Source organism: Schistocerca piceifrons, chromosome 2, assembly GCF_021461385.2.
Source record: "Schistocerca piceifrons isolate TAMUIC-IGC-003096 chromosome 2, iqSchPice1.1, whole genome shotgun sequence".
NCBI classification, from domain to species: domain Eukaryota; kingdom Metazoa; phylum Arthropoda; class Insecta; order Orthoptera; family Acrididae; genus Schistocerca; species Schistocerca piceifrons.
In genome coordinates, this window is record NC_060139.1 from 225,851,635 (window position 1) to 225,879,510 (window position 27,876).

Consider the following 27,876-nt stretch of genomic DNA (forward strand, 5'->3'; position numbering starts at 1 on the left):
GGAGATTGCGAACGTACAATCAGGGTAGAGGCACGTACGTTCTATCATTCCCCGTGGCCTGGGTAAAAGAATTGCAATTATTTAAATTTAAGAATATTTCTTTTTCTATCGGACTACTATTTTTATACGAAAAGGAAGATTGCAGGTTCTGAATGTCTCGGCAAAAACACATCGGAATTAATCTTAGCGGCCACCAAAAGAAAGTAGTGAGCATAATCACATACCTCTATTGTTGAGCAACACCGTCGCGAAGATCGTCGCTCCATCTAAAATTCGCCTTCTCGAATTAACAGAATAATTTGTACTCCATTGGTATGGGATTTAGGCTAGATCTTTACAGAAATTATAAAACACATTTTTTATCATTTAACACCTACATTTAATACACACATAGACATGAAATTATACAGTACGTCTTTACGCCGGCACATCAGAACAAAAAGTAGTTAATACAAGAAGTAATAAAAGAATCTCGAAATTAGTCCTTTGTCTATCAAGGATAAAACAGTTTTTCAGAGTATTCCTCTGGTATGACAGTCGAACAAATTTTCTTATTGTATCTTTGAGATTAAATTACAACACTTTTTAGTTCCTTTTCAACCCCAACAGCGGATCCAGAGCCTCTTTGGTTCAATGCCGAGGCGTGTAGCTGTGGTTATTGCCAGTAATGGCGACAACACTCGATACTGATTTCATCATCTCCCTCACTTCACATGTGGCAGTAATTTCGATCACGTGATCTTTGTACACCGTGTTACCTCCCAAACCAATCTGGCTGTGATACCTCCGGTCCTTCTTGGTGTTGCATTTTGCATGACCAGCGTGTAATTTCGTGCGGACGTTAAAAGTGGGCCAAAATCACACTATCCATCACCATATTAACCATACCTTTCTTATTATTGTCCAGGTCCTCCACGAGTTACGCGTCGCTCTACGCTGCAAGGGCGCTGCTGCTGATTCTACTTTCGACGGCGGCGAGGGCTGCGCCAGCGGCGCTGCAACAGCCGGAGGCGGCTGCGGAGACGCGGCAGTCGGTGGAGGAGGAGGCGGCGCCGTGGACGGACCGCCTCGCGCAGCTGGCGGGCCTGGCGCAGGTGGCGGCCGAGTGGCCGGGGGCGGCAGGGGCGGCGGGGGCGGGGGCGCCGGACCAGCAGCGGTGGCGCGTCGTGCCGTGGCCAGTGGGCGTGCCGCTGCCGCCGGGGGCCGAGGTGATGGGCCAGTGGCCGCCCCCGGGCCAGGCCCCCGCCGACGAGGGCAGCACGCAGTGGCTGGCCGACGGCGACGCCGAAGACCCCCAGAGACGCAACGACAAGGCGCTCGCCTACTTCCAGCTCTTCCAGCCCTACCTGGGCTACGGCGAGGACGAAATAGAAGGTACGCTTTTGCAAACCCTCGTCGCGTTTTGTAAACGCCTCGTCGCTACGGCTGTGGAGGCCGTGTTGCCACTGTTATTACGGTAGGCCAAGTTTGTGAGTTCGTGAAACGGCTTCTGGGGAAGTACATCTACATCTACATTTATACTCCGCAAGCCACCCAGCGGTGTGTGGCGGAGGGCACTTTACGTGCCACTGCCATTACCTCCCTTTCCTGTTCCAGTCGCGTATGGTTCGCGGGAAGAACGACTGCCGGAAAGCCTCCGTGCGCGCTCGAATCTCGTGATCTCCTCGGGAGGTATAAGTAGGGGGAAGCAATGTATTCGATACCTCATTCAGAAACGCACCCTCTCGAAACCTGGACAACAACCTACACCGCGATGCAGAGCGCCTCTCTTGCAGAGTCTGCCACTTGAGTTTGCTAAACGCGCTATCACGCTTACCAAATAACCCTGTGACGAAACGCGCCGCTCTTCTTTGGATCTTCTCTATCTCCTCTGTCAACCCGACCTGGTACGGATCCCACACTGATGAGCAATACTCAAGTATAGGTCGAACGAGTGTTTCGTAAGCCACCTCCTTTGTTGATGGACTACATTTTCTAAGGACTCTCCCAATGAATCTCAACCTGGCACCCGCCTTACCAACAATTAATTTTATATGATCATTCCACTTCAAATCGTTCCGCACGCATACTCCCAGATATTTTACAGAAGTAACTGCTGCCACTGTTTGTTCCGCTATCATATAATCATACAGTAGAGGATCCTTCTTTCTATGTATTCGCAATACATTACATTTGTCTATGTTAAGGGTCAGTTGCCACTCCCTGCACCAAGTGCCTATCCGCTGCAGATCTTTTTGCATTTCGCTGCAATTTTCTAATGCTGCAACTTCTCGTATACTACAGCATCATCCGCGAAAAGCCGCATGGAACTTCCGACACTATCTACTAGGTCAAGTACATCGCTAAGGCAATTAGATAATAACTGTAGAAAGGTGCAAAGTACCAAATTTATGAAATGAAGTTATTACAAACAGTCTGTAGTGCAATGTTTTAACTATTTATTCCTCAAATATTTCCATGTTACAAATGAGAGTATCTTGTTTCATGACAATTGGAGCTGTTTGGGCTGAATGCAATTCAAACAGAAACGCTTATGAAGGCTGCTAAGTGCCATCGATTTTTTGTTCTTAGTCGTTCTCCACAGATCCGTATATAGTATTCTTTATGCTCATTCTTTTTCATGTAAGGTATCATAGCCTTTAAATCTTTCTTCTTTTCATCTCTAATTGAGTGGATTGAGGAAATAGTTTCGAAGTTAGCAGATTGAATGCTTCATGCATGTTGCCCATTTTTGAGCACATTCACCTGTCGGATCCTTTCCACGTCAGTGTAACATTCTCCTATTGCTCTTATTGCTACATCTGTTGAATCATATGAAGGGCTTATTTCAATAGTGGTACAAGTCCATTACCTCCACTATTCTGTCTATAATGTTTCTGAAATTAATGTTCCAAACAAACAGAAAGAAAGGTTCATCTCTAGCAAGAAACCACATGTCTGAATATTTCTGGTATCTCAACTGCAGATTTTTCAGCGCTCATTTAACTGTAGGGCTCTGTGTCTCAAAATGAACAAAAATGGACTTGTACCGCTACTGAAATAAGCCCTTCATATGTGATGCTGACATCCTTTGAAATGTTCAGCTTTTTTGTAGAGAGTTTCTCGTCTGCTACACCTTGAATATTAAAAAAATCGGAAGTATTCACAGACAATACTTTGAAAGGTCTAACAACCTTTGCTTCCTCGACCATTTTGCGTAGGTCGCTGGGTACAAATGCCTTTTTTATTTTGGGCCTCCTTCCTCCCCTATAGCCCTACCTTTTCCTCTCCAAAAATGCCGCCATCCTCTACGCAGCACGTAAAGCAAGGTGCTGTTAGTAGCAAGACTTATTGCCAGAAACCGAAAATAAAAGCGGAGGCATACTCTGCTATGCCTCAGGGGGCGACGACACACTACTCAGAAATACACCTCTCTCTGCAGGTGTGAAGCAAGTGATGAGTTTAGTAACCGAAAAGCAAGAAATAAATAAAGACAGAAATGAAGGCAAATTAAAAACGGGGACGGCAGCACACACAAATGAAAACGAAACTGGCGAGATAATCCCATCGCCCATAGAATTAACGAAGTAATAATCCTCTAAGATGGATTACGTGTTTTCTAATTTTCCAATAACTTATCATACAAGGTTCACACAATTCCCATGTTACCAATTGCCATATTATCAGTAGCATAGAAACGTCTACGCTAGTGATGCCCAGAAGACCAATGTCAAATCTTGGGTATAGGCAAGTCAAGGGTAGTTTGAAAGTCTGCGTGACAAAGATCCAGGGGTAAACTCAGGCAATTCCTGGACGGGGTGCCTTAGTCAACCCGGAACATCTTTTGATAACCATGAACCATTGCAACTTTCAGAAATCTTGCAAAAGTAATGGTATATTTCCGGTCAGATTCCGCCAGGCGATGCTGGCTCCACAGGTAGTCCATGAAAGAGACAGAATCGGTGAAGGAAAGGACATAGATCGTGAAAATGGTGTGGCCCAAGAGCCACACCATTGCGTTACGTCGTGGTCGGGGGTTGGTCTGAATATCAGGGGTAAGGAACCAGTCGATTGACACATTGTCTGGTGTCGTCCCACCGATCAGTGCTAATAGCACACGTGCAAGGTCCCACACTTCTGTGACGTGAGGGCATAAGAGACGATGCTCTCTGGTGTCTACGTCACCACACCGGCCGCGAGCAGCCGAGGGTCGTAGGCGGATGGCCGCCAGGCGATGATTAGTGGGTATTAAATTGTTTAAGACACGATACCACAGCGCTGAAACTTCCGTGAGAAGGGCTGGGTTGTTGACATTAGCCCAAGCTTGGTGCCAGATGACCGACGGTCGTCTGTCCTCTAATTTATGTGGTGTGGGCTGGCCTCGAAGGGCCTGGTAAAGGCGCTTCGACGTGCGTGCCTTGTCAGTGGCCACTGTTAGGACGTAACTTTGATTGAGGTAATAGTCCTTGACTGCCGTCATCCGGAACGGAATATGTGTCAAACATACTGCTGCACGCGCCGATCGTGGGCGATAACGGTCGAAAAGAACCGCTGTTGTCCCACCTGGGTCAGTTTCACGCAAGGTGGCGATACGGTGAATCAGGAGGGCCGCACATTTGCGGGGAAAGTCAATGAGTCCAAGGCCACCATCGACCTTTGGCAGTGTACAAGTCTGCGCATCAACTTTGAACAGTGCATGCCGCCACAAGAGCCAATATACTGTTTTTGAGATGGCTCTGCCGGTTTGTTTCGGTAGCGTAAGGAGTTGTGCTACATACCATGCCCGTGATAAGATGTAAGTATTAATCAGTTGGATTCGTTGATGGAGGTCGAGTCGTCGATCAGCGTGACTCACACAAAGTCCTCTGATGCGCGTGAGAAGCCACCTCCATGTGAGTGTTAACATGCGCTGCGGACAGGCAGTCACCTCAAGGCCCAAGATACGTTGTTCCCCCACAACTCGGTACCATGGGCGTTCGATGGTCAACGACCGTGGTCCTAGCGGGATCAGCACCGTTTTGTTGGAATTTAACATGGAACCGGATGCTCGTTCATAAACGTTGAGAACTCGGCGAACTGAATCGATGTCCCTGGCGTTTGCGACGAACACACCGACATCATCCGCATATGCCGCACTGCGGAAGGTGACGCCTGGGAGAGCGACACCATCGACCATCCGTCCGATGTCACGCAGCATGGGGTCCAGCGCTTGTCACCGACTTCCTTCTCTCTATCAAGGCAAACTCAGAGTCGCAGGGGAGGAAGCTGTGCCCACTAACAACAAACCGTTGTTCTGTTCGTGTGAACAACCCATTTGCCACCAGAAAAAGAAATATCATCATTCAATTCTTGTTTTGTGCAGCACAGTTGTCACTCCAAACAATAAGGTTTTTCTTCGTTATTATTCCGGTGTAGAACACTTTCAGGATGCATGACGCTATTCCATTTCCACCCCTACCAGCGATACTCTCATCCCACGTGCACAGGTAAGACTGAAGCGTGTCACTGACACTGCCATGTTGTAACAAGACACCTTGGTGTGTGTTAGCTTGGGTACAAACATAACCTGCTGCGTATCAATCGATATGCACACACAACTGAATGGCACATTGCACCATTCGTATAAAATCAGCCGGCAACTTAGCACCATTGCCATCTAGTGGTGGCAAATGTACCCACTTGCAATTCTCGGTGGACACAGCACTTTTCATATTTAATCCTCCTCGATGTCCTGCACGTTTCAAACCACTTATCACCGAGCGGGGTAGCCTCGAGGTCTAGGGCGCCTTGTCACGGTCCGTGCGGCTCCCCCCGTCGGAAGTTCGAGTCCTCCCTTGGGAATGGGTGTATGTGTTGTCCATAGCGTAACTTATTAAGTTAGATTAAGTAGTGTGGAGGCTTAGGGACCGATGACCTCAGCGGTTTGGTCCTATGAGACCTTACCACAAATTTCAAAATTTCAAACCACTTAGCACATTTTTCATGAATTTGTCACTTAGCACCTTTCTACAGTTAAGTATCCAATTTCTCTCTGCCACTATTACACAGCTATACCCCAGTGTCACGTAGCAGGTTAAGAGAACGAAGGGTCTACAACAGTCCAAAAAATTAGTAACAAAGCCACACAAATGAGTTAAAAAGGTTTCCTTATCTTTGTGGCTTGTCGAATAATGAAGTCTGCAACACTGCACGTAATATAACACAAAAAGACGCTCAGTGGCTAAGTGTAAATAATCGTAGGTAACCTTCACAGTACACAGCAAATGCAGTTTACAACAATTGTGTGTTCACTTCTGAGAGTTCACTAAACGACGTTCCCTGTCTTAGTCAGCCCTGGACAATGATCTATAATCAAGTGGGTGAGACCTACCGAGTAGGCTTCTGTCCATTGTTTTCCGGTCATTGGCGGACTGTACTCGGCCAGCAATTGGCCGAGGTGAAGACGATATCTTCATACTCAGCGCCGCCCGTGGCGCTGGTGGAACTCGTGCAAATGGCGAGTCTGTACGGCACTGGCTCCAGTCCGCATCTTTGCGCCTGTGGTGCATTTGCCCTGGCTGTGCCTTGTTCGGATGACACAGCATAACCGACTGCAGCAGGGTCTCTAGAATATCTCACGCGACATGTCTATCACTGGAGGCTCAGGTCAAATATTTGCTTATTTATTAAATAACTACCCCCTGCATTATTGACCGCGGTTAAACAGTTATTTATGAGGAAATATTAATACCGAAACTCACTACCCACGCGCATGCTCCGTCACAAAAGTTATCCCATGGAGGCAGCGGGCGCGAGCCACTTGCCACCCACCAAACCGCTTAACAAGAAAAAAAAAAAAGACACCAGATTTTGAGACGATGGGAGAAGCTGACAGAATAAGTGTCGCTCACAACTCCCTCTTTTATTCAGGAAAGACATTTTTACACTACCGAGTAGCGAATTACAAAATGTGGCAGGCAAGGGAGTAAATAGTTTCACGACTGTTTGCGACATGCCTTGAACGGAAAAGCTTATAATTGTGTTAGTGTGTATGGAGGGCCGGAAATCTGCCGTAATAAGGCTCTGTAAACAACGTTCCGAGATTTAAAAGTCTTAAATGTGGCTGCGATTCAACAGACTTCTTGTTCTCTGCATATACACTCCTGGAAATTGAAATAAGAACACCGTGAATTCATTGTCCCAGGAAGGGGAAACTTTATTGACACATTCCTGGGGTCAGATACATCACATGATCACACTGACAGAACCACAGGCACATAGACACAGGCAACAGAGCATGCACAATGTCGGCACTAGTACAGTGTATATCCACCTTTCGCAGCAATTCAGGCTGCTATTCTCCCATGGAGACGATCGTAGAGATGCTGGATGTAGTCCTGTGGAACGGCTTGCCATGCCATTTCCACCTGGCGCCTCAGTTGGACTAGCGTTCGTGCTGGACGTGCAGACCGCGTGAGACGACGCTTCATCCAGTCCCAAACATGCTCAATGGGGGACAGATCCGGAGATCTTGCTGGCCAGGGTAGTTGACTTACACCTTCTAGAGCACGTTGGGTGGCACGGGATACATGCGGACGTTCATTGTCCTGTTGGAACAGCAAGTTCCCTTGCCGGTCTAGGATTGGTAGAAGGATGGGTTCGATGACGGTTTGGATGCACCGTGCACTATTCAGTGTCCCCTCGACGATCACCAGTGGTGTACGGCCAGTGTAGGAGATCGCTCCCCACACCATGATGCCGGGTGTCGGCCCTGTGTGCCTCGGTCGTATGCAGTCCTGATTGTGGCGCTCACCTGCACGGCGCCAAACACGCATACGACCATCATTGGCACCAAGGCAGAAGCGACTCTCATCGCTGAAGACGACACGTCTCCATTCGTCCCTCCATTCACGCCTGTCGCGACACCACTGGAGGCGGGCTGCACGATGTTGGGGCGTGAGCGGAAGACGGCCTAACGGTGTGTGGGACCGTAGCCCAGCTTCATGGAGACGGTTGCGAATGGTCCTCGCCGATACCCCAGGAGCAACAGTGTCCCTAATTTGCTGGGAAGTGGCGGTGCGGTCCCCTACGGCACTGCGTAGGATCCTACGGTCTTGGCGCGCATCCGTGCGTCGCTGCGGTCCGGTCCCAGGTCGACGGACACGTGCACCTTCCGCCGACCACTGGCGACAACATCGATGTACTGTGGAGACCTCACGCCCCACGTGTTGAGCATTTCGGCGGTACGTCCACCCGGCCTCCCGCATGCCCACTATACGCCCTCGCTCAAAGTCCGTCAACTGCACATACGGTTCACGTCCACGCTGTCGCGGCATGCTACCAGTGTTAAAGACTGCGATGGAGCTCCGTATGCCACGGCAAACTGGCTGACACTGACGGCGGCGGTGCACAAATGCTGCGCAGCTAGCGCCATTCGACGGCCAACACCGCGGTTCCTGGTGTGTCCGCTGTGCCGTGCGTGTGATCATTGATTGTACAGCCCTCTCGCAGTGTCCGGAGCAAGTATGGTGGGTCTGACACACCGGTGTCAATGTGTTCTTTTTTCCATTTCCAGGAGTGTAGTTTCACGACTGTTTGCGACATGCCTTGAACGGAAAAGTTTATAATTGTGTTAGTGTGTATGGAGGGCCGGAAATCTGCTGTAATAAGTCTCTGTAAACAACGTTCCGAGATTTAAAAGTCTTAAATGCGGCTGCGATTCAACAGACTTCTTGTTCTCTGGATATATGTTGATATTTCTGGTTCTCGATGCACATGGGCAGCCAACTTGGATTTGTCCCTGTGGAAAACATTGCGTGCCCAGGTATTTGTCACTTTTAACGTTTCTCCTTGACAGTTAATTATATTTATCCCGATAATATCACAATCTAATACACTTCCAAACATTCTACATGTTGCAAAATATTATCATGTGCATATGTTACGTTATTACGGAGTTTATGGACGATTTTGTACTGCACAAATGGCTCTGAGCACTATGGGACTTAACATCTGAGGTCATCAGTCCCCTAGGACTTAGAACTACTTAAACCTAGGACATTACACACATCCATTCCCGAGGCAGGATTCGAACCTGCGACCGTAGCGGTCGCGCGGTTCCAGACTGTAGCGCCTAGAACCGCTCGGCTACCACGGCCGGCTATACTGCACAAATATTTCTGCTATTTTAGATTTATGTATGTACTTATTTAACTTGTCAAAACAAGTAAAATCTAATCTCTACGTTCAATGTAAGTCATTCATTTGATAGTTAACTTCCACTTATGACATTTTAGCCACGTTACCCATCCCAAGGGAACAATAGTCTCTTTGACCATCCCATGGGAACAGTGCTTTTTTCGGAAATAAATGTAGCCTATGTGTTAATTCAGGGTATAGGCTATCTGCGTTCCTAAGTTCATCCAAATCCGCCCAGCCGTTTCATCGTGAAGGAGTAACAAACATACTAACTTCACGAAGAAATAAAAAAAAAGTAATTTCTAGTTCAGTGCAGTGATAATTTTATAATATTTGTGTGTGCCTGATACCAGCGGATACACTCGCATATCTTAACCAAATCCAGTCTCGCTAAAAGCGTAAAATTTAAGTAGACTCGCTGATGGCGCTGCTGGTGCAGGTTATTTTAAACTTTCGGCTGGATACCATTGTAGTGGTTAGGATCTGGGAAGGTGAATTGTATTGTGATTGTAAGACACAGTTCGATCATTATATACGAGTATTTGTAGGTGCATACGTACAGTATTTATTAGTCGTGAATGTACTGCCTATACATTGTAGTATACGTGAATAAATGTGGTGAAGAGCTGTACAACTTTTAATCGCGCGAATGAATTCTGGAAATGAACAAGTATTATCTTTCACATCTACGTGTACATGTTTACGTGATTTACTGTATATTATGGACTTTCAGTCTCATCGCTTACATTTTCGGCAGGAATGCAGTACACAGGAATGCAGTACCTGCTATGTTTGACAGTACTGATGGATATGAGGCGCCGTAATAAATGCAATTCACTTCCAAAGTTTGGAGCACTAACAACGACATGCTACAATTTGAAATCATGCCAGCGTAATGAACAGCACTTGGATGTGAACAAACAGTTATGGCAAATTTCTTGTAATACGTAAAAAAGAAATCAGTAAACAGCGACTGATTGCCGTTTGTTCGTAAATTAATTGCTGTCTTGTAGTTACATACTTAAATAAGACAGAAGATCACTTACGAGACTGTGGTGCTTAAATAACCCTGTCGTAGTGGGTCTTCAAGCGCCTCAGAAGCTATAAAACACGCCTGACGCTCAGCGGCTAAAATTCAACGGGCTTGTATAGCAGCACGGATTAAACTTTTTGAGCACTACATAATCACTGTATTCATTTCGTTGAATCGTATTACTGTGTGCAGGACACATTAAACAATAGAACCATTTTCACTAATACGATACGGTTCAAAAATGAAAGAGCAAATAACTTTTTCTAAGAGCATATTGTTCCACATTTCGCGTTATATTCCTCAAAGCAGTAAATTTCTTGTACTTCCAACTTCCAAAAACCAGCCTATTTGTTAATTATGGGTATAAAATTTCTTCAAAATCGGTCCAGCCATTCAGCGTGGAGAAGTATCAAACATACATACACAAAAGCTTTTGCATTTTTTATTATTATTATTACACACTTTTGCCTCCAGGATAGTGGTTAACTCGAATGTTAGACAACTATTCATTTCTTTCTGGCTTTCTTCTTCTTTTTCTCTTCCCGAGACCTGTTCGTTCTTTGGCTGTATTCCTGTTTCCTTTCCTCTGTCCATATTTTACCTGCTTTCTTCCTTTCTTTTACTTCAAATTTCGTGTTCATAATTTTGTTTCTAAATTTATCTCTTTCATTTATAATTTCAGTACTGATCTCTGTTTCTTTTTAGGTCTTCTTCTATTTCTTGAAACAGTTTTTTTATTGAACTGTTTACCACATCAAAAATCCTCTTTATGAGTTCGTTGTTGTTCATTCTATGTATGTATCCGTAGAATGTTAGTCGGTGTTTTTTGATCATGTCTGTGAGCCTGTACGTGCGTTCATATAATTCTTTTGTTGGTCTGTTCATCCGTATACCATCTGCGTGTACTGCTCCAAAAAATTTTCTGAGCATTTTAGGTTCTATTTTTTTCTGACTCTGTGATGCCTGATGCTCCGATTGTGGCCGTTTCTGTTGCGTTGTGTCCTTCTGGTAGGACAACTGGACTATAGTGCCTGAGTTTGTCCTGTCTTGAAATATTTCTTTTATTGTAGTGCGTCCATGCCAGTTTGTACGCTTCCTGAAGTTTTTCTTTTCTTTCTGTGTTGGATGCCTTGTTTGATCCTCCTATTTGTATATATTCCCCAAGATATTTCGATTTTTCCACCCTATTAACCTTCCCGTATTTTGTGTACAAAGCATGGTTCTATTTGTCCTTTCTTTCCATGTGTTCTGTTTTCCCATACGATATCCGTAGACCTGATTTTTGGCAGTGACTTTATGTATACATTATAATATACATGGGATTTTCATCTCAACCCACCATCCCCCTAAGGACAGCAGGTTGGCAACTGTTGCTCTACAGGCATTATTTTTTTAGTAAAGCAATTGAAACATCCAAGTATGTACACCGTGCTTGAGAATCATTACATCAAAAGCCTAGGGGGCGATAGAGCATGTTAAGGAACAACATTTGGTAGAGACAAAATGTTCGCCACCACTTCCCCGCGATGCTAGGTGTCTTTTACTATCGATTACGCCGCTAAGCGGCGGCAGGGCATAGGCGTTCTGTGGAGTGCGTATGCAATGTCTATTGTTTATTATCCAATCATCTGCTTCGAGTGATAGGTGGTAAATTACGCAAAATTAAAGTTCTTGAGCCTCTCGGAGTGGCCGCGTGGTTTGAGGGGCCATGACACGGACTGCGCTGCCCCTCACGACGGAGGTTCGAGTCATCCCTCGGGCATTGGTGTGTGTGTGTGTTGTTCTTAGTATAAGTTAGTTTAAGTAGTGTGTAAGTCTAGGGACCGATGACATAAGCAGTTTGGTCCCTTAGGAATTTACACACATTTGAACAAAGTTCTTGATTCGTTGCTAAAATATCTTTCTCCGTTTATAAATACTAATTCTTAATGCTTTCGTGTTGAAATCCACTCTAGGAACTTACTGGGGTAGGTCATATGCAGATGCAGTACACTTGGTTAGTAGAGCCAGTTAGTTCAGACCTTAACGAAATATTTTCCGGGACAGTTTTTAAGTAATCAAGAGATGTCTGACGTGATACTGATGCGCAAAGACCTAAGATCGATAGAAACACGTGATGTGTATCCACAGGCCATGTGACTTGTAGTTGAAAAAGTGACTTTGGCAAAAGATTACGGATTGGTTACCCTCTGAGATCTCCGGGAGAGGACCGTCAAGTGAGAAATAACCATCAGCAAAATACTGAATGATCAACGGGAGAGTAACAGTCTACGAGTCGGAGACTGGACGTCAGAAGTCTGATTGTGGTGCGGAAAATAGAAAATCTGAAAATGGAGATGCAAAGGCTCATTTTTCCGAATACAGCAAGAGTAGAGGAGCGCGAGAACTGCCGCACCGTCAGGTTAACAGCTTATGCATCCGAGCTGCTCACGAGAATAATATAGAGAAGAACAGAATGGACAATTTGGGATATCTTAGATGTCTGTCACTTTGGATTTAGAAAAGGTAACGGCATCAGAGAGGCAGTCCTGTGTTGCGCTTTATAATGGAGGCAAAGCTCAAGAGAATCATGACAATCTCATAGGATTTGTCGATCTAGAAAATCGTTCGGCTACGTAAAACGGTCAAAGGTGTCTGAAATATTCGAACAAGGAAGATATAAGCTATAGCGAAAAACGAGTAATATGCAATATGCACAATAACCCAGGGGGGTCTATAGGAATGGAAGACCAACGGAAGATGTGCTCGGTTTAAGGAGGACACTAGCAGATATAGTGTCTCCCCGCCCCCCCCTCTCCACCCCACACACACACCACCCACATACTCATAGTGTTCTAATTGCTTTAGAGCAAAGAAGCAATGACGGAAATTTAAATAAGGTTCAGGAGGGGGATTAAAATTCAAGGTGAAAGGGTGTCAACGAAAAGATTCGCTGATGATTTTGTTATCTTCAGTGAAAGCAAGAATAATTACAGGACCTGTTGAACGAAATGAATAGTGTAATCGGCACAGGATATTTACTGTGCATAACTAAGAAATATGAAAGTAATTAAGACCAGCAGAAATGAGGCTACCAATGAACTTAACATCAAAGCTGAGAGGCAGCTAATAGACAACATGAAGAAATTCTGTTACCTTTGGAACAAAATAAATAAATGCGGACGATGGGCTTTAGTCCTACCCTTCACAACCCGCCCACTTTCTTATTGGTCTTTTACTCCTGTTTTCCCTCGTGGTTCGTCTGCATATTGTACGAGGACGTGCTGGAAAGTAATGCTCCCGAATTTTTTTATCGGAAAAATTCTCCCAAGAAGTGACTTGTTTGTTGATACCGCCATTGTAGAAGGTTTTACTTTGTTGACGGAACCACAACCTCACCTCTGCTTGCACCGTTTCGTCACTAACAAAGTGAAGTCCTCGAAGTTGTTCTGTAGGTTTTAGTTCAAATGGTTCGAATGGCTCTGAGCACTATGGGACTTAACGTCTGAGGTCATCAGTCGCCTAGGACTTAGAACTACTTAAAACAAACTACCTAAGGACACCACACACATCCATGCCCGAGGCAGGATTCGAACCTGCGACCGTAGCGGTCGCGCGGTTCCCGACTGAAGCACCTAGAACCGGCGGGCACCTCGGCCGGCAATCACACGGACGCCTTCAGTTAATTGCAGAGTAGCAAAACGACATCTGTTAATGGAAAGTCACAGAGGACTATGCCGAGTAGCAGCAAATCAGGAATGTATTCATTATTTCGATTTTTTAACATTTCGGTGTAATGAGCCACAAATATAAATCGTAAGAATGGACTGTGTACATATTAGTTCATCCCAGTGTCTAATACCACACGTGAAGTCATTTTAACTGGACGAGTAACCCGTATGTGTGTATAGCAAAGTATGTGTGTATAGCAAAGTAAACATTTAGGCATCAAATTTCATGCTGATGCGAATCAAGAGGCAAATGAAAATGACTCCAGAGTGTTGTAACGCCAATTATAACACAGTGAAATATGTGACAAGTGCGCCTTATTGCGTTTTGAGCGACTACTAAATGAGCCACCTTCTTATGACTTTTATATTGGAAGTCAGTGACCGTGAGAACGTTCGCTGTGTTGGAATTTAGTTTGGCCCACCTCTTGATGCTGACGAGATTTCACATATAAAGCAAAACAGTATACTTATTGCAACGTCCTGGCAATATTTTCTTTGACTAATAGGTAACAGGTAACACATATTTCATTTCTTTAATCGTTTTCACTTTAACTCTGTGCTTTGTACATACGAATGGCTTTCTGTACCAAAGTGGCGTGTGCGCAGAACTAGTCATTTCAACCAACGGTAAGAGTACCAGCATCAAATGAGAAATAGTCATAAACAAAATATATGACTTTCTGAATTCTCGAAGCATACATATTGATGCCGATTTAATGAGAAAAAAAAAACAAACAACAGGAATACTTGTTGGAATCGCCTACTTACGACTAGACCCTCTCAACGTTGCAATAGAATTACCGCCTTGTCCCTCGGGGACAAGAAATGAATGACTAGGCTTAACTCCCCCATGTTTATTCAATGAGGTCTAAATGCGTAATATTCTGATGTAAAAATGTAACCGTAAAAGGAAAGTAATCACAGCCCGAAAAATGTTTAGCAGGAAAAACTTCTCGTTCTGACTTCTGACATGCAATATCTCGTACACTCTCTTCGAAGTAGCCATGAATACTAATGACATTTTCGTACTGCAGTCTGTACTCCAATAATCGTAACGAACTGTCTATACCTAAGGGAGAGTAACGATAAAAATTACAATTTCTAACGAAAATATCGTTGTCTAAGAGAGTAACGAACTTTCCAAGAAAGTGCTTCTGACAGTGGAAAGTCGCTCTGCTCATTATTGCTCTTGGGGAGCGTCACGCTAAAAAATATGTGAGAAGTAGTTCGTGTTGTAATGCCTCAAGAGATGGCTTGGTCGGTACGATACTAACAGCGAAACACAAAAACCAGTGTTATGATTCGCAGTTTACACCCGAAAGCTTGTATCTTAATTAGTAACAAATTGAAAAAGACATTTCTGAGGGTAAACTTTTGGAGCACAGCATTGTATGGAGGTGAAACACGGACTGTGGGAAAACCGGAACAAAAGAGAATCGAAGTATTTGTGATGTGGTGCTACAGAAGAATATTGAAAATTAGGTGGACTGGTAAGGTAAGTAATGAGGAGGTTCTCCGTAGAACCGGGAAGGAAAGGTATATATGGAAAACAGTGACAAGAAGGAGGGACAGGATGATAGGATATCTGTTAAGACATCGGGAATAACATCCATGGTACTAGAGGGAGCTGTGGAAGGTAAAAACTGCAGAGGAAGACAGAGATTGGAATACATCTAGCAAATAATTGGGAGGACCTAGGTTGCAAGTGCTAGAGCTACTCTGAGATGGAAAGGTTTGCACACGAGAGGAATTGGTGGCGGACCACGTCAAACCAGTCAGAAGACCGGTGACTGGTCTGTCAGAAAAATACAAAAATATCGGAAAAATTTGACTGATGAGCGTAGAAAGGTCCATTCTGAGAGAATGAATGTATTATGGGTACAGAGAAAGGCCAAAACGTTGTTGTCTGAGACGTATTTTAGAGGTTTCCATGTATTGTAAAACAAATATTGAAAACGGAAGTCCGCTCTCAGATGGATCCCAGTTATTATTACACTAATAACAATAAGGTGGAATGTGAAATTTCACTCTGCATCAATGTGTGCGCTGTGGATAAACTTCCTATCAGATCAAAACTGGCCTCATGACCGGGTGCTATTCTCCAAAACGTTGGAACCTGAGGCACAGTGGTTGGAACACGGGATTCTCAGTCAGAAGTGAGATTCAAACCCCCATACGGCCATCCATATTTAAGTTTCTTGCACTTTCTCAACACTACTTGTAACGAATTCGCGAGTATCCTTTGAAAAGAACAAAACCGATTTCCTCCCTCGTCCAACACAAGCTTGTGCCCAGTCTTAAGTGACTTCTGCCTCGAAGAGACGTTATACCATAATCACCATTCCTATTTCAACTCTTAATGGAAATAAGGCCTTTTTCGTCGCGGTGGAGACATTTGTAATTGATAAAACTCTTCATAAAATGGTTTATTGTCCAGAAAAATTATATGATAGTTTGCAATGGGATTTTTGGCTTCGGCCGTCACCGACCATCTTGACATCATAATACCAAGCAGCATTTCATTCACTGGTACAGTACATTTAGAAAGCCACTTTGTGAATCATGTGCAAGAGAGGCGTTGTGCATTACAGTGTGATTTGCTGTTAAAGTTCCGAGAGCATACGTTCTTAGAAGAGTCAACCATTATACTGATTCCTCCTACGTACATCTCGCAAAAGACCCTGGAGGTAAAATTAGTGAGATTTGTGCTCACACAAAAGCTTAACAACAATCGTTCCTGCCGCTAATCAGTTGTGACTGGAACAGGAAAATTTCAGCTCTGCTACTACCTCCCTCCACTGTCCACTCTTCACAGAGGCCCTCCTGTATTCCTTTCAGACGATGCATATCTCAATGGAATGACTTATCTACAACCTAGGACTCGTTTCCACCATAATGAATCCTACACTCTGGACAGGATGTGGAGCAAGAAGGGGTGAGGAGGATTGTGAATGAGCTGTTGCGAAACTTCCTGATAGTTGAAGTCGAGTAGGAGCTTCGCGAGACGTGCCTCAGTTCCGTTTCACAATTTTATTTTCAAATTTCACGACATGAAATTTGTTTTCTGGAAGCTATCTACATAGTGCCATACTTACACTGAGCTATCGAATAGCGATATGCACACGTATAGACAGCGGTAGTACCGCGTACACAAGATATCAAAGGGCAGTCATTGGCGGGCTACCATGTGTACACAGGTGATTCATGTGAAATGATTTACTACGTGATTATGGCCGCACGACGGGAATTACCAGGCTTTGAAAGTGGACTGATAGTTGGAGCTAAAAACGTGGGACATACCATTACTGAAATCGTTAGGGAATTCAGTATTTGGAGATCCACAGTGTCAAGAGTGTGCCCTGAATACCAAATTTCAAACGTTGCCTGTCACCACGGACAACACAGTGGCGGACGCCTTCACTTAACGACCGAGAGTAGCGGCGTTTCCGTGGAGTCGTCAGTGCTAACAGACACGCAACACTGCGTGAAATAACCGTAGAAATCAGTGTGGGACGTACGAACAACGTATCCTTTAGAACAGTGTGGCGAAATTTGGCGTTAATGGGCTATAGCAGCAGACGGCGGACGCGAGTGCCTGTGCTAACAGCACATCGGCTGAAGCGCCTCTCCTGGGCTCATGACCACTTCGGTTGGACCCTAGAGACTGGAAAACATTGGCCTGGTCAGTTCTTTAGTCGTAATGGTAGGGTTCGAATGTGGCGTAGATCCTACGATTCCATAGACCCAACTTGTCAACAAGGCACTGTGCAAGCTGGTTGTGACTCCGTAATAGTGTGGGCTGTGTTTACGTGGAATGGACTGGGTCCTCTAGTCCAACTGAACCGATCACTGACTGAAAACGGTTATTTTCGACTACTTGGAGACCATTTGAAGCCATTCAGCGATGGAATTTTTATGGATGATAATGCCCCATGTCACCGGGCCACAACTGTTCGCGACTGGTTTGAAGAACTTTTTGGACAATTCGAGCGAATGACTTGACCACCCAGATCGTCCGACATGAATCCCATCGGACATTTATGGGACATAATCGAGAGGTCAGTTCGTGCACCAACTCCTGCACCGGCAACACTTTTCCAATTATGGACGGGTGTAGAGGGTGCAGAGGGGACTTCTAACGACTTGTTAAGTCCATTCCACGCCGAGTTTGTGCACTACGCTGGGGAAAAGGAGATCGGACACTTTTGTCACCTCATTGTAGTACAACAATAAGCTTCGCCTTCAAACCTACTACTCCTGATAGAAGCAAAACAGCCGTTTCTCTGTTACTCAGAAGAGTTCCATAAACAGCGATACAAGGCAAATTGTTTCACTTGTGTTTCTGGAAAAGGTATGGCAAACATCAGTTGAAATGGCTAGCACTGTCTCTCCAAGCATTCAAAAATATACTTAAACATCACAGTCTTATTGGACCAGTATAAATTGAACAGTTTAAAACTAAGAGTAACAATTTGCATTCTGGCCAGCTCTAAAAAACGTAAATGTATCGGCCTGATAACCTGCAATATTCAAGATCCAAACCGTAACGAAGTTTACATCACAATTTGAACTTATATTTTTATATTTCCTTCCTAAGAAAGGAGCTTAATACTCTCTTAACAGCCAGATGACTGTCTCGAAGCTTAAGTGCGAAAGCGTTTTGGAATTTTTGTGCGTGGACGATAAAATTACCTAATTTGCACTTATTTCCAGCAATTTTTATGCCAATTCCAGTTTAATTTCCTGTTTTCTGCCTGCTGTTCCTTTCTCTTCATTTTCTGCTGTTTCATTCGTTTGATGGTGCGTGTCAAAATGTGGCTGCCTTCTTTACAGTGTGTGGCAGATTTCTCATTTCCTGCATAAGACGCGACAGAGCTCCGTTCTGCTTTCTTCAAGGCTCGTGGAGAATCTAATGAACTGTCCTCTAGAATAAGGTAGCTTACATATTAAAATTTCCACAAAAATCTTCAAATTTTCGTCACAGGTTTTTCAGTTGAAATATCTAAACGAGAAAATGTTACTCAAATTACTTAGGTTTTGTAACAATTTCGTCATCTCCACAAATGCGACTGTAATTTCTCACGAACTCGTGAGAGTTCAGGCGCTTCCATGTTTACTGTCACTAGACAAAGAAAAGGTTCTCCCTCCGATGATACTGGGTATAAATCCTCGTAGTGGAAACGTTAGTTATATGAGAAACTGCCTCTCATTGTATCCATCCTGAGTTAATTATGTTGTGATAATCTACCTGATCCTTGCTTTATTGAGTATAAAGTTTATTTCAGGGGCAGAGAATGAAACGTACTACGTTAATGCCTCCATAAAGTGCTACAGCATCTACTAAGTACGTAAGGTACACATGTTCTACTGTGGAGTGACTGGTATGGTTGGAAATGTAGAACACAGTTCGTTGGCCGCGATCGCAGTATAGAAACTTTTATTGTTCCAAGATGACCGGTTTCAGCAGTTTTATGTTCCCATCGCCTGCTCTACTAAGGGGAAAACATGAAGATAATGAGGGGAAGGAGCATAAAAGGCTTTGACTTCATGTAACGTAATGTGGCACTTTTATAACAAGGTCTATAAGTTACGTTAAAAGTTTGTATTTTGTATAATGGATGAAATTAACTGTAATAACCCCCCACCCCTCCCCTTCATTATCTTCATGTTCATATCAGATGATGGCAGCATAAGACTATTGACATCGGTCATCTTGGAACAACAAAAGTTTCTATACTGCAATCGCGGCGTACGAAGTGTGTTCTTCATATCCAGCGTAAAGTATGTTATTGAATACCATCTCCTCCAATGTTGACACTGTTAAAATGTTAACTTATTCGGTTGCTAAAATGGAATTACCCTTCAGACTTTCTCATACACAATGTATTTGGTTCTTCGGCATGTGGTTATCTTTCAAGCAGCTAATTTTTCTAATTATAAGTGTGTACGACAACTTTTAGGATTGATTGCAGCGACCACGATAATGGAGAGCTGACTTCTAAGGAATGTGTACCTATATTCTGCAAACCATTGTAAAGCGCATGGCACTGGGTAAGTTCCATTGCACCAGTTATTAGGGCTTTTTCACGTTCCAGTCACTCATGGAATGCGGGAAAAATGACAGTTAAAATGCCTCTGTGCGCGCTGTGTTTAGACTAATCTTGTGTTCGCATTCCCTGGCGAGCTTCTCAGCGACGTGAAGATGGTGGGCAGTTGTCTCGCTCAAATATTGTGCGGTTTTTACAGTATTATCCGGCGTAATTCCCGGGAACCTATCAAGCAGATGCAGCGGCGGGAAAGTCTCAAACAGCACAATTTTTGCTGTCTTCTGACCACTTCAGACCAGTTTTTTCACTCTCCTCCCTTGGAATCCTTCCATATTCAATACTTTTTCCCTAAACGCTTGTTTGTCAGTTGCTTTTTCAGTTTTTATGTTATTTTTTTTCTAGATCCTTTTTTATGTCGTGGATCTAACTTTCTGCTGTCTTTTTGTCTACAACTATTTGAAGGTGCTCTTGATTAATCTGTATCTTACATTCGGTGCATGTCCGAAAAATACCAGTCGGCTATTTCTCATCACTTTTGATATGTTTTCTGCGTTTCGATAAATTTCACCAATACTTCGTAATTTCCAGACTTAGTAGTTTTTCGGAGGGTTAATGTTTTCTCATTGACTCGCTTTTCTAATTCACTTAATTATAGTTTAATTCTAGACTTCGCTTTGCGATAGACATTCTTGCTTCACTACTGTACTTTAATACCTTATTTTTGCATTTTTGGACAGGCATTTTTTATTGCAAAGTTCTTTAGCAGTACCAGACGCACTTCCCATTTTATAGAACCTTCCCTCTATAGCTGTTTTTTCTAGATCATTTTCTCCGATTATCTCACTAAGATATTTAAATTTTTTAACTTTCTCTATTTGGCCAACGTCTGTTTACAGAAATTTCGGCGCAATTTTAACTCACCTGATACCAGAAATATTTTGGCTTCCAAAATCCTCCCATACATACGGTATAATCATTAAAGTATCACACATTTTAGCATTTTAGCAACATGGAATGGATTTTAGTTTTGTTTACATCACATTTTTCAAAAATGTTCAAATGTGTGTGAATTCCTAAGGGACCAAACTGCTGATGTCATCGGTCCCTAGGCTTACACGCTATTTAAACTAACTTATGCTAAGAACAACACACGCACCCATGCCCGAGGGTCACATTTTTCATTGGAACGTTTTCCTGCCAGTGGTAAATGAAGGGGTCGCAAATGAGGAATCGCGAAAAGCACGTTTTAGGAATAAAAAGAACTAACTAATGCAATTTCTAAAGAATGGTTTAATATTCGTAGTAAGCAATAAAATCAAACTTCACATGCCTTAAACTATATGCTTACGAAGTTTGTCAACATTTTATGAATTGTTTCTTTAAGTATGTTATTTACTGTACGTCATAAGGCTTTTGACTCTTGGAGGGTAATATTATATTTTTCTCGTTAGGTCAGTGTTCTGCTTCCCCGCTGCTCACTTCTGACCAGTCAGTGTTCCTTGCCATCATATTTCATGGCAGTGTGAACCTTAAATTTAGATCCGTTGACTGACCTGAAAATGCTGTTACTAAGAAGTACTTGGAGACAAAAATCCCTTGTAAAGCTCAGGAGAGGAATATCAGGTTGACTGAGCGTTCTGTAGAGGCAGTTTTCAAATTTTCTTTGAAGTCCGCAAACTTTGGACTGTAAGCGAAATATCAAGGGATCTTACTTCTAACACTGTGCTCATTTTTACGTCATTTCCTCTTCTTGTTTGATAGAGCATAAGTTTAATATTTCAGTTTTGCTTCATTTTCAATCATGAAACTGCTTTCTTCTTTTTTGTCACATGCGTCTGATTTCAATTCACCTTCCTTTTCTTTCTTGTCTAGGCTTATACCACTCCTAGTTCTTGAAGGACATACTGCCTTTACTTGTCTAGTCTTTGCTTTGCTGAAATTGGGCTGATGTGTCATTTCATGTATGCTAGCAAGACTTTCGCCACTCACTTGAAAGCTGTGTACATTTTCTAAGTTGTTTTACGTATTCCAGGCGCTTTACCTGACATTTCTAGTTCAGTTTTATTAGAGGTAGACAGCACTAAAAAATTAACTATACCATTGGAGTAGTCTCCTTGGAAAATGTTCAGGATTTCCTTCTGCTTCATGATCTGACATATCAGACTCAACATCAGTTGCATATCAGAGGAGGAAAGTGATAACATCCACAGTGTTTTTATCATTCTCACCATCACTTGTCCAATGCGTCGGTATTTTTTTATATGTCCATCCTTTTGACTGGAGCTCTTGGGAACAACGGTCGTTCACTATTGTAAGAAAATGAAACGCCTACAACCGTTCTTATTTATGATCTTCTGTATTGTGTAGCTACCAGTTTCGGCGCTTTGATGTGCTAACTTCAGGCTGTAGTTGACGCTGAAGGGGTTATCACGATCCATACGATCGCTTCATCAGTGGCCAACGTAACTGGATTACGCAGGCTGTCTATAACAGTGAAGTCAGCACTCCTGTTATGTCAGTTGGCAGTTGATGGTTGGAGTGCTGACATCACTGTTACAGATAGCCTGCGTAATCCAGTTGGCCACTGATACAGCGTATATATGGATCGTGATAACACCTCAAGCATCAACTATGACCTGAAAATGGCACATTGAAGCGCCGAAACTGGTAGCTACAGAATAAAGAAGATCATAAGGAGGGCTGTAGGTGTTTCATTTTCGTACAATAATTTCATTGTCTGGTAAGACTCTAGAAAGAATAACTATTGCTCAGTTGAAACTTTCATGGCAGATTAAAACTGTGTGCCGGACCGATACTCGAACTCAGGACCTTTGCCTTTCGCGGAAAAGTGCTCTACCATCTTTCTTTTTCTACAATGTCCTACTTTTGACAAATAGTGGTTAATTAGAAATTAATTAAGTAAGGAAATGAATAAAATTCAAAATGTTCAAATGAAGACGACATGACGACATCGGTGATAGTACAAATACAAAAGAAACATACTCCTCTAGCAATGAAATGAAATTCAAGTCGGAGGCGACACCTGATCACCACCCGACGGTCGATAGAGCAATAGAGCCATCTATCGACGCGTTCTCCAGACGTTTGCGTAAGGCTGGGTCGTCTTCTCGAAGATAACTAAGGGTCCGTTAAGTGTGGTCGATGTCTGTCTCAGCTTACTTCGTCTATCTCACCTGTCACACGTCACACCCCATCTGGCCGGCGGGTCGGTAAATGTCCGCCGCAGATAATTAGCGAAGTCTTGCCTACATTTCTTACGCTGCTGCAGCTTCGCATGTCCATCCAGGAGAAAATGCCAAAAATCCATTTTGTCCTTTTCCGAGTCATTGTTGACGTAGCCCACAACCATTTCCCGTACCCATGTCACTGCATTTGTTTTATGGACCGGAAAATAAGATTCTTGGGAGAAAAGGAGTGAGTCCGATGAAACTGTGTGAGGGGCGGTGCGAAACAGGAACGCCAGTATCTGTCGTGCCATGTGCCACACCGGAGCCGAACCACTACATGGTAAACGGCGTTCATCAGCGTCCACTGTTGCACAGCTTAAACATAATGGAGTGTCTGCCAAATGAATAGCATGCCGCCGTTGGTTCGTTGTGAACTTCCTATTTACCACCACATACCATGCTGAGCGTACCGACGTTGGGAGGTAAACGTTCCGTATAATGCGCCATATCTGTCGCCGGTTGTTGTCTGCGTACTTCTTTTCCAGGATATTCCTGGGGCACTGACGCCGTAATATTTGGTACACATCTCGCGTCGTCGGTAGTTGTGTTGTTGGGAAGGCTTCTCTGACATAGCTAAGCTCCAAAAAGAAAGACTTGAAATGTGACATCTTCGGTGAAATACGACCCACATTGAGTGGGGGCACCATTGAAGTGGGCGCCAGTGCATCGGCCAACACACCCAAGATACTACGAAATTGACCGCGCCACTGTCGAAAAAACGTACTGACGAATAACGCCCGTGCCATATCATATATGTTCACCAGGCCAAGTCCACCCTTTCCAGGTGGTAGTGTAAGCGTTGTGTATTGGATCTTAAACAGGTGTCCCACTCTCACGTAAGTTCCGAAAGTTGCTTGAATCCGCGTTGCCATTGTGCGCGTTAAAGGCAGGACATGCGCTACGTGAGTGAGTCCCGGTGCTAGGTACACGTTAACACCATCTGAGCTACCCAAGAACGACTCACGACCCGTCCTCGCAGCTTTAATTCCGCCAGTACCTCGTCTCCTACCTTCCAAACTTCACAGAAGGTCTCCTGCAGACCTTGCTGAACGAGCGTTTCTGGAAGGAAGGATTCTGTGGAGACATGGCTTAGCCACAGCCTGGGGGACGTTTCAAGAATGAGCTTTCATGGGAGTCTCGGTCCGGCACACAGTTTTAATCTGCCTCTGAAAGTTCCATATCAGCGCACTCTCCGCTGCAGAGTGAAAATTTCATTCTGCATATTGCTCAGTTACTATAATCCATCCTTCTTATAATGAGACTGTTATATACCATTGGCTGGAAAACCTGCCAGCCATAATCAACAATAAAGTAAAGCATAACAATGGAAATGAATTATTATAAACTTACATATATCTTAAAATATAATGTTTAAGTATTACATTACAGTATTTTTGATTTACTTGTATGTGATATGTGGCATACATTATGAAGCTAAGAGATGTAAACTCTGGGTTTGAACATTATTGCAGACAAATCTCACAACAGAAATGGCTTGTTGTTTGTTGAGTTCAAAAAAAAATGGTTCAAATGGCTCCGAGCACTATGGGACTCAACTGCTGAGGTCATTAGTCCCCTAGAACTTAGAACTAGTTAAACCTAACTAACCTAAGGACATCACACACATCCATGCCCGAGGCAGGATTCGAACCTGCGACCGTAGCGGTCTCGCGGTTCCAGACTGCAGCGCCAGAACCGCGCGGCCACTTCGGCCGGCTTTTGTTGAGTTCAGTGACAGCATGCGCAGAGGGCATATCTGTTTTACATTCTCACAGTTGTTTGTATTCAGCTGTCATCTAGAGGGATAAACACGAACCAGCTGTACCTGGGAGGAAAACCTACCACTGGTATAAAATGGGCTAATGTCTGTTAAAAGTTTGTTTCTCCCTTCAGAAATTCTTAAGCCATTCCTACCGGCAATTTCTTCTAAAAGAGTCAGCAGACGTGAAATTTCCAGCAAGTGTAGTAAAGTCATCTACAAATGCGAGACAATTTATTTTGATATTTTTGTTTCCTCTTGTTAACATTGTTGATGAACTCTTATGATTTCATTCTTATTAAATCTGTGCAATGATAACAAAAAGAGTGAGTGCCAGAAATGTGGTATAGTAATGAGTACACATAATGTGGCCGCTGTTGGAGGTGGGTGTCGACAGGGCCGTGTGACGTCAATCGCACTGTGTCCGCAGGAGACCCCGACTCCGGGCTGGAGGCGTTCTCGCGCGCCGGCGGCCTGCGGCTGCCCGTGGGCGGCGCCGCGACGCGCCGCAAGCCGTTCCCCGCCGACTCGCCCGTCTACTACATCCGCATGCCCGCCGCGCCCTACGTCTTCGTGCCGGGCCTGGGCTACGTCAGCCAACCGCCCCCGCCGCCGCCGCCGCCCCCGCGACGCGCCGCCACCTACAACCCCTTCATCAACGTGCCCGTCGAGTTCGTCTCCAACGGCAAGCCGACCGGCGTCTACCGCTGGCAAGGTCGTCCGGCTTCCACGACCACGACCCCCAAACCGGCGCTGCAGCAGTCGGCCGTCAACACCCTCGACAAAGGGCCTTACGTCTTCAACGGCAAGCCGTCGCGCGTGCACGTGCTCCGCGACCAGTATAACGTGCTGTACGCCGACGCTCTGCAGAACTTCTACCCCTAGGCTCCCTAGCTCGCGAGCCGAGACGTTCCGTAGTGCTGCTCTATGAATGGACAGTGTGCATGGAGAGCTAGCTTTGACTTGAATGAGAGGAATCTGAGCATGAGAAGATCAAGCTTGATCGTTTCGTAAACATATCGAACTGCATCTTTACCTTGTCTTATCTTGACGTGTATTGGAGTAGCACGGAAAACAAGACATCAGTTCTTCCCCAAAACTGTTCCCCATTTTTTAAAGTTATAGAAACACAATCTCACTAAAAAAAAAAAAAAAGACAACAGCACAGGCCTACTTTTCATACGCAAAACAGAATTATCAACAAAAATGTGGATTCGTTGTCTGCCATCCAAAATCTCTGGAAAAACGAAAAAAAGCGACCTAAACACACAACCTACTGCACACAACGTCACTGAAAAAAAAAAATAATCTCAACACAATTCCAGGAAAAATCCTTATTTCACTATATTCTAGCATCATGCCGCCTTACAGCCACAACACACACACACACACACACACACACACATATATATATATATATATGTATATTTCCAAATCAGCCTCCGTATTCTCCGTATTAAAAATTTTCGCCTGCTTGTTTCCTTCATACACTATTCAGGACATCTCACAAGACTGGACTTCGTTTCCTGTCATTGTCAACTTCGTGTTATCAGGATTTTGTTTTTTTTTCAATGGCTAGTTTAGCTATTCCTTTGTTGTCTTATCAAGCACAATATCACTTCCGTCTTCCACGTGTCTTCAGTGCTCAAAGTTATGTGTATAGCTGTTAGATCAAAGCCTAGTAGCTAAGTTTATTTAATATTTATATCAGTAACTTATGAATATGAAGTCTGCATTGCAATAGTTGTTTAATGTGTGAACTGAATGAATTCAATTAAAATTTTGTTTTTGTAATATTCGCTCTTCAAATGTTTATTTACGTTCCTGCTTCATACGATAATACGTGGGCTATTCGGAAATTAAGGTTCGATAGGTCGCGAAATGGAAACGACACACTGTATCGGACAGTGTCTCTACTATGGCTGCAGATTGCGTCACATCGTTCTTTTCAGTTTTGAGCACACAGTGAGTAGGTAAACATGCCTTTAACAATGGTGTCCCCGCCAAGTATGGGTGCCCAGTGCAAGGTTTCACCTGATTTCATGCAACCCCACATAACGTACCAGTCATGCATTTCCTTCTTCATGAAATTCCTGGCCGCACACTGCAGGGGCAGTGAGCACACTACTGCAGCGTTTTCGATGGGGAGTGTTTGATCGCCCACCATTCAGCTCGGAATTGGCTGCCTCAGATGTTCATATCTGCCTACATGAACAGCTGTCTATGAAGACAATATTTTGGCACAGGCAACGACCTGCAGACAGCTTAGAGTAGTTGTGGAAAGCACGGGCGCCTGCTGCCTATGACAAGGGTATTAAAAAGTTGGAGCAACGCTACGACAAATTTCTAAGTCGGAGACACGACTATGTAGAGAAGTAGCTGGAGGACGTAGCAAACTGTTGCAAATAAAACATTTTTTTTATTTTCACGAGCGATCGGACCTTACTTTCCGAATAGCCTTCGTACTTCGCAGAAAAACCTTCCCTGAAAGATTCCTCAGATGTTCTTAAGAACCGACATTTCACTGGAAATTAAACCGCCACCAAAAAGTGTTTTTTGCATATTGTTATCACGTCTATTATGGTGCAATAGACCCAATTTCTCATAGTATAACCTACACTGCTTTTAACGTCGTGCACTGCATAACGCACAGATGGTATGCAGGTTTTAACACAGCTGTACTGTTCTGTAAACAAATATTTTAAGTTATGAGCAACATTGTGGGAATACATCGAACGATTTTAAGAAATCAAAAGTCATAAATTAATGTAGATACGTCACCTACGTCTCACTTGAACTCGCGAAATTTGCAGTGAGGCCTGCCGCGGTGGTCTAGCGGTTCTAGGCGCGCAGTCCGGAACCGCGCGACTGCTACGGTCGCAGGTTCGAATCCTGCCTCGAGCATGGATGTGTGTGATGTCCT

The 27,876-nt window shown here is 44.0% G+C and overlaps 1 protein-coding gene across 1 annotated transcript; it reads left to right on the plus strand.

The window, feature by feature from the left end:
* Positions 1-1,188: 1,188 nt before the first annotated feature.
* LOC124777578 (RNA-binding protein MEX3D) lies at positions 1,189-26,348 on the plus strand. Its single transcript, XM_047253034.1, has 2 exons — positions 1,189-1,374; positions 25,384-26,348. Exons 1-2 carry the CDS (start codon positions 1,212-1,214, stop codon positions 25,836-25,838), a joined length of 618 nt encoding a protein of 205 aa, XP_047108990.1. The 5' UTR covers positions 1,189-1,211; the 3' UTR covers positions 25,839-26,348.
* Positions 26,349-27,876: the final 1,528 nt, after the last annotated feature.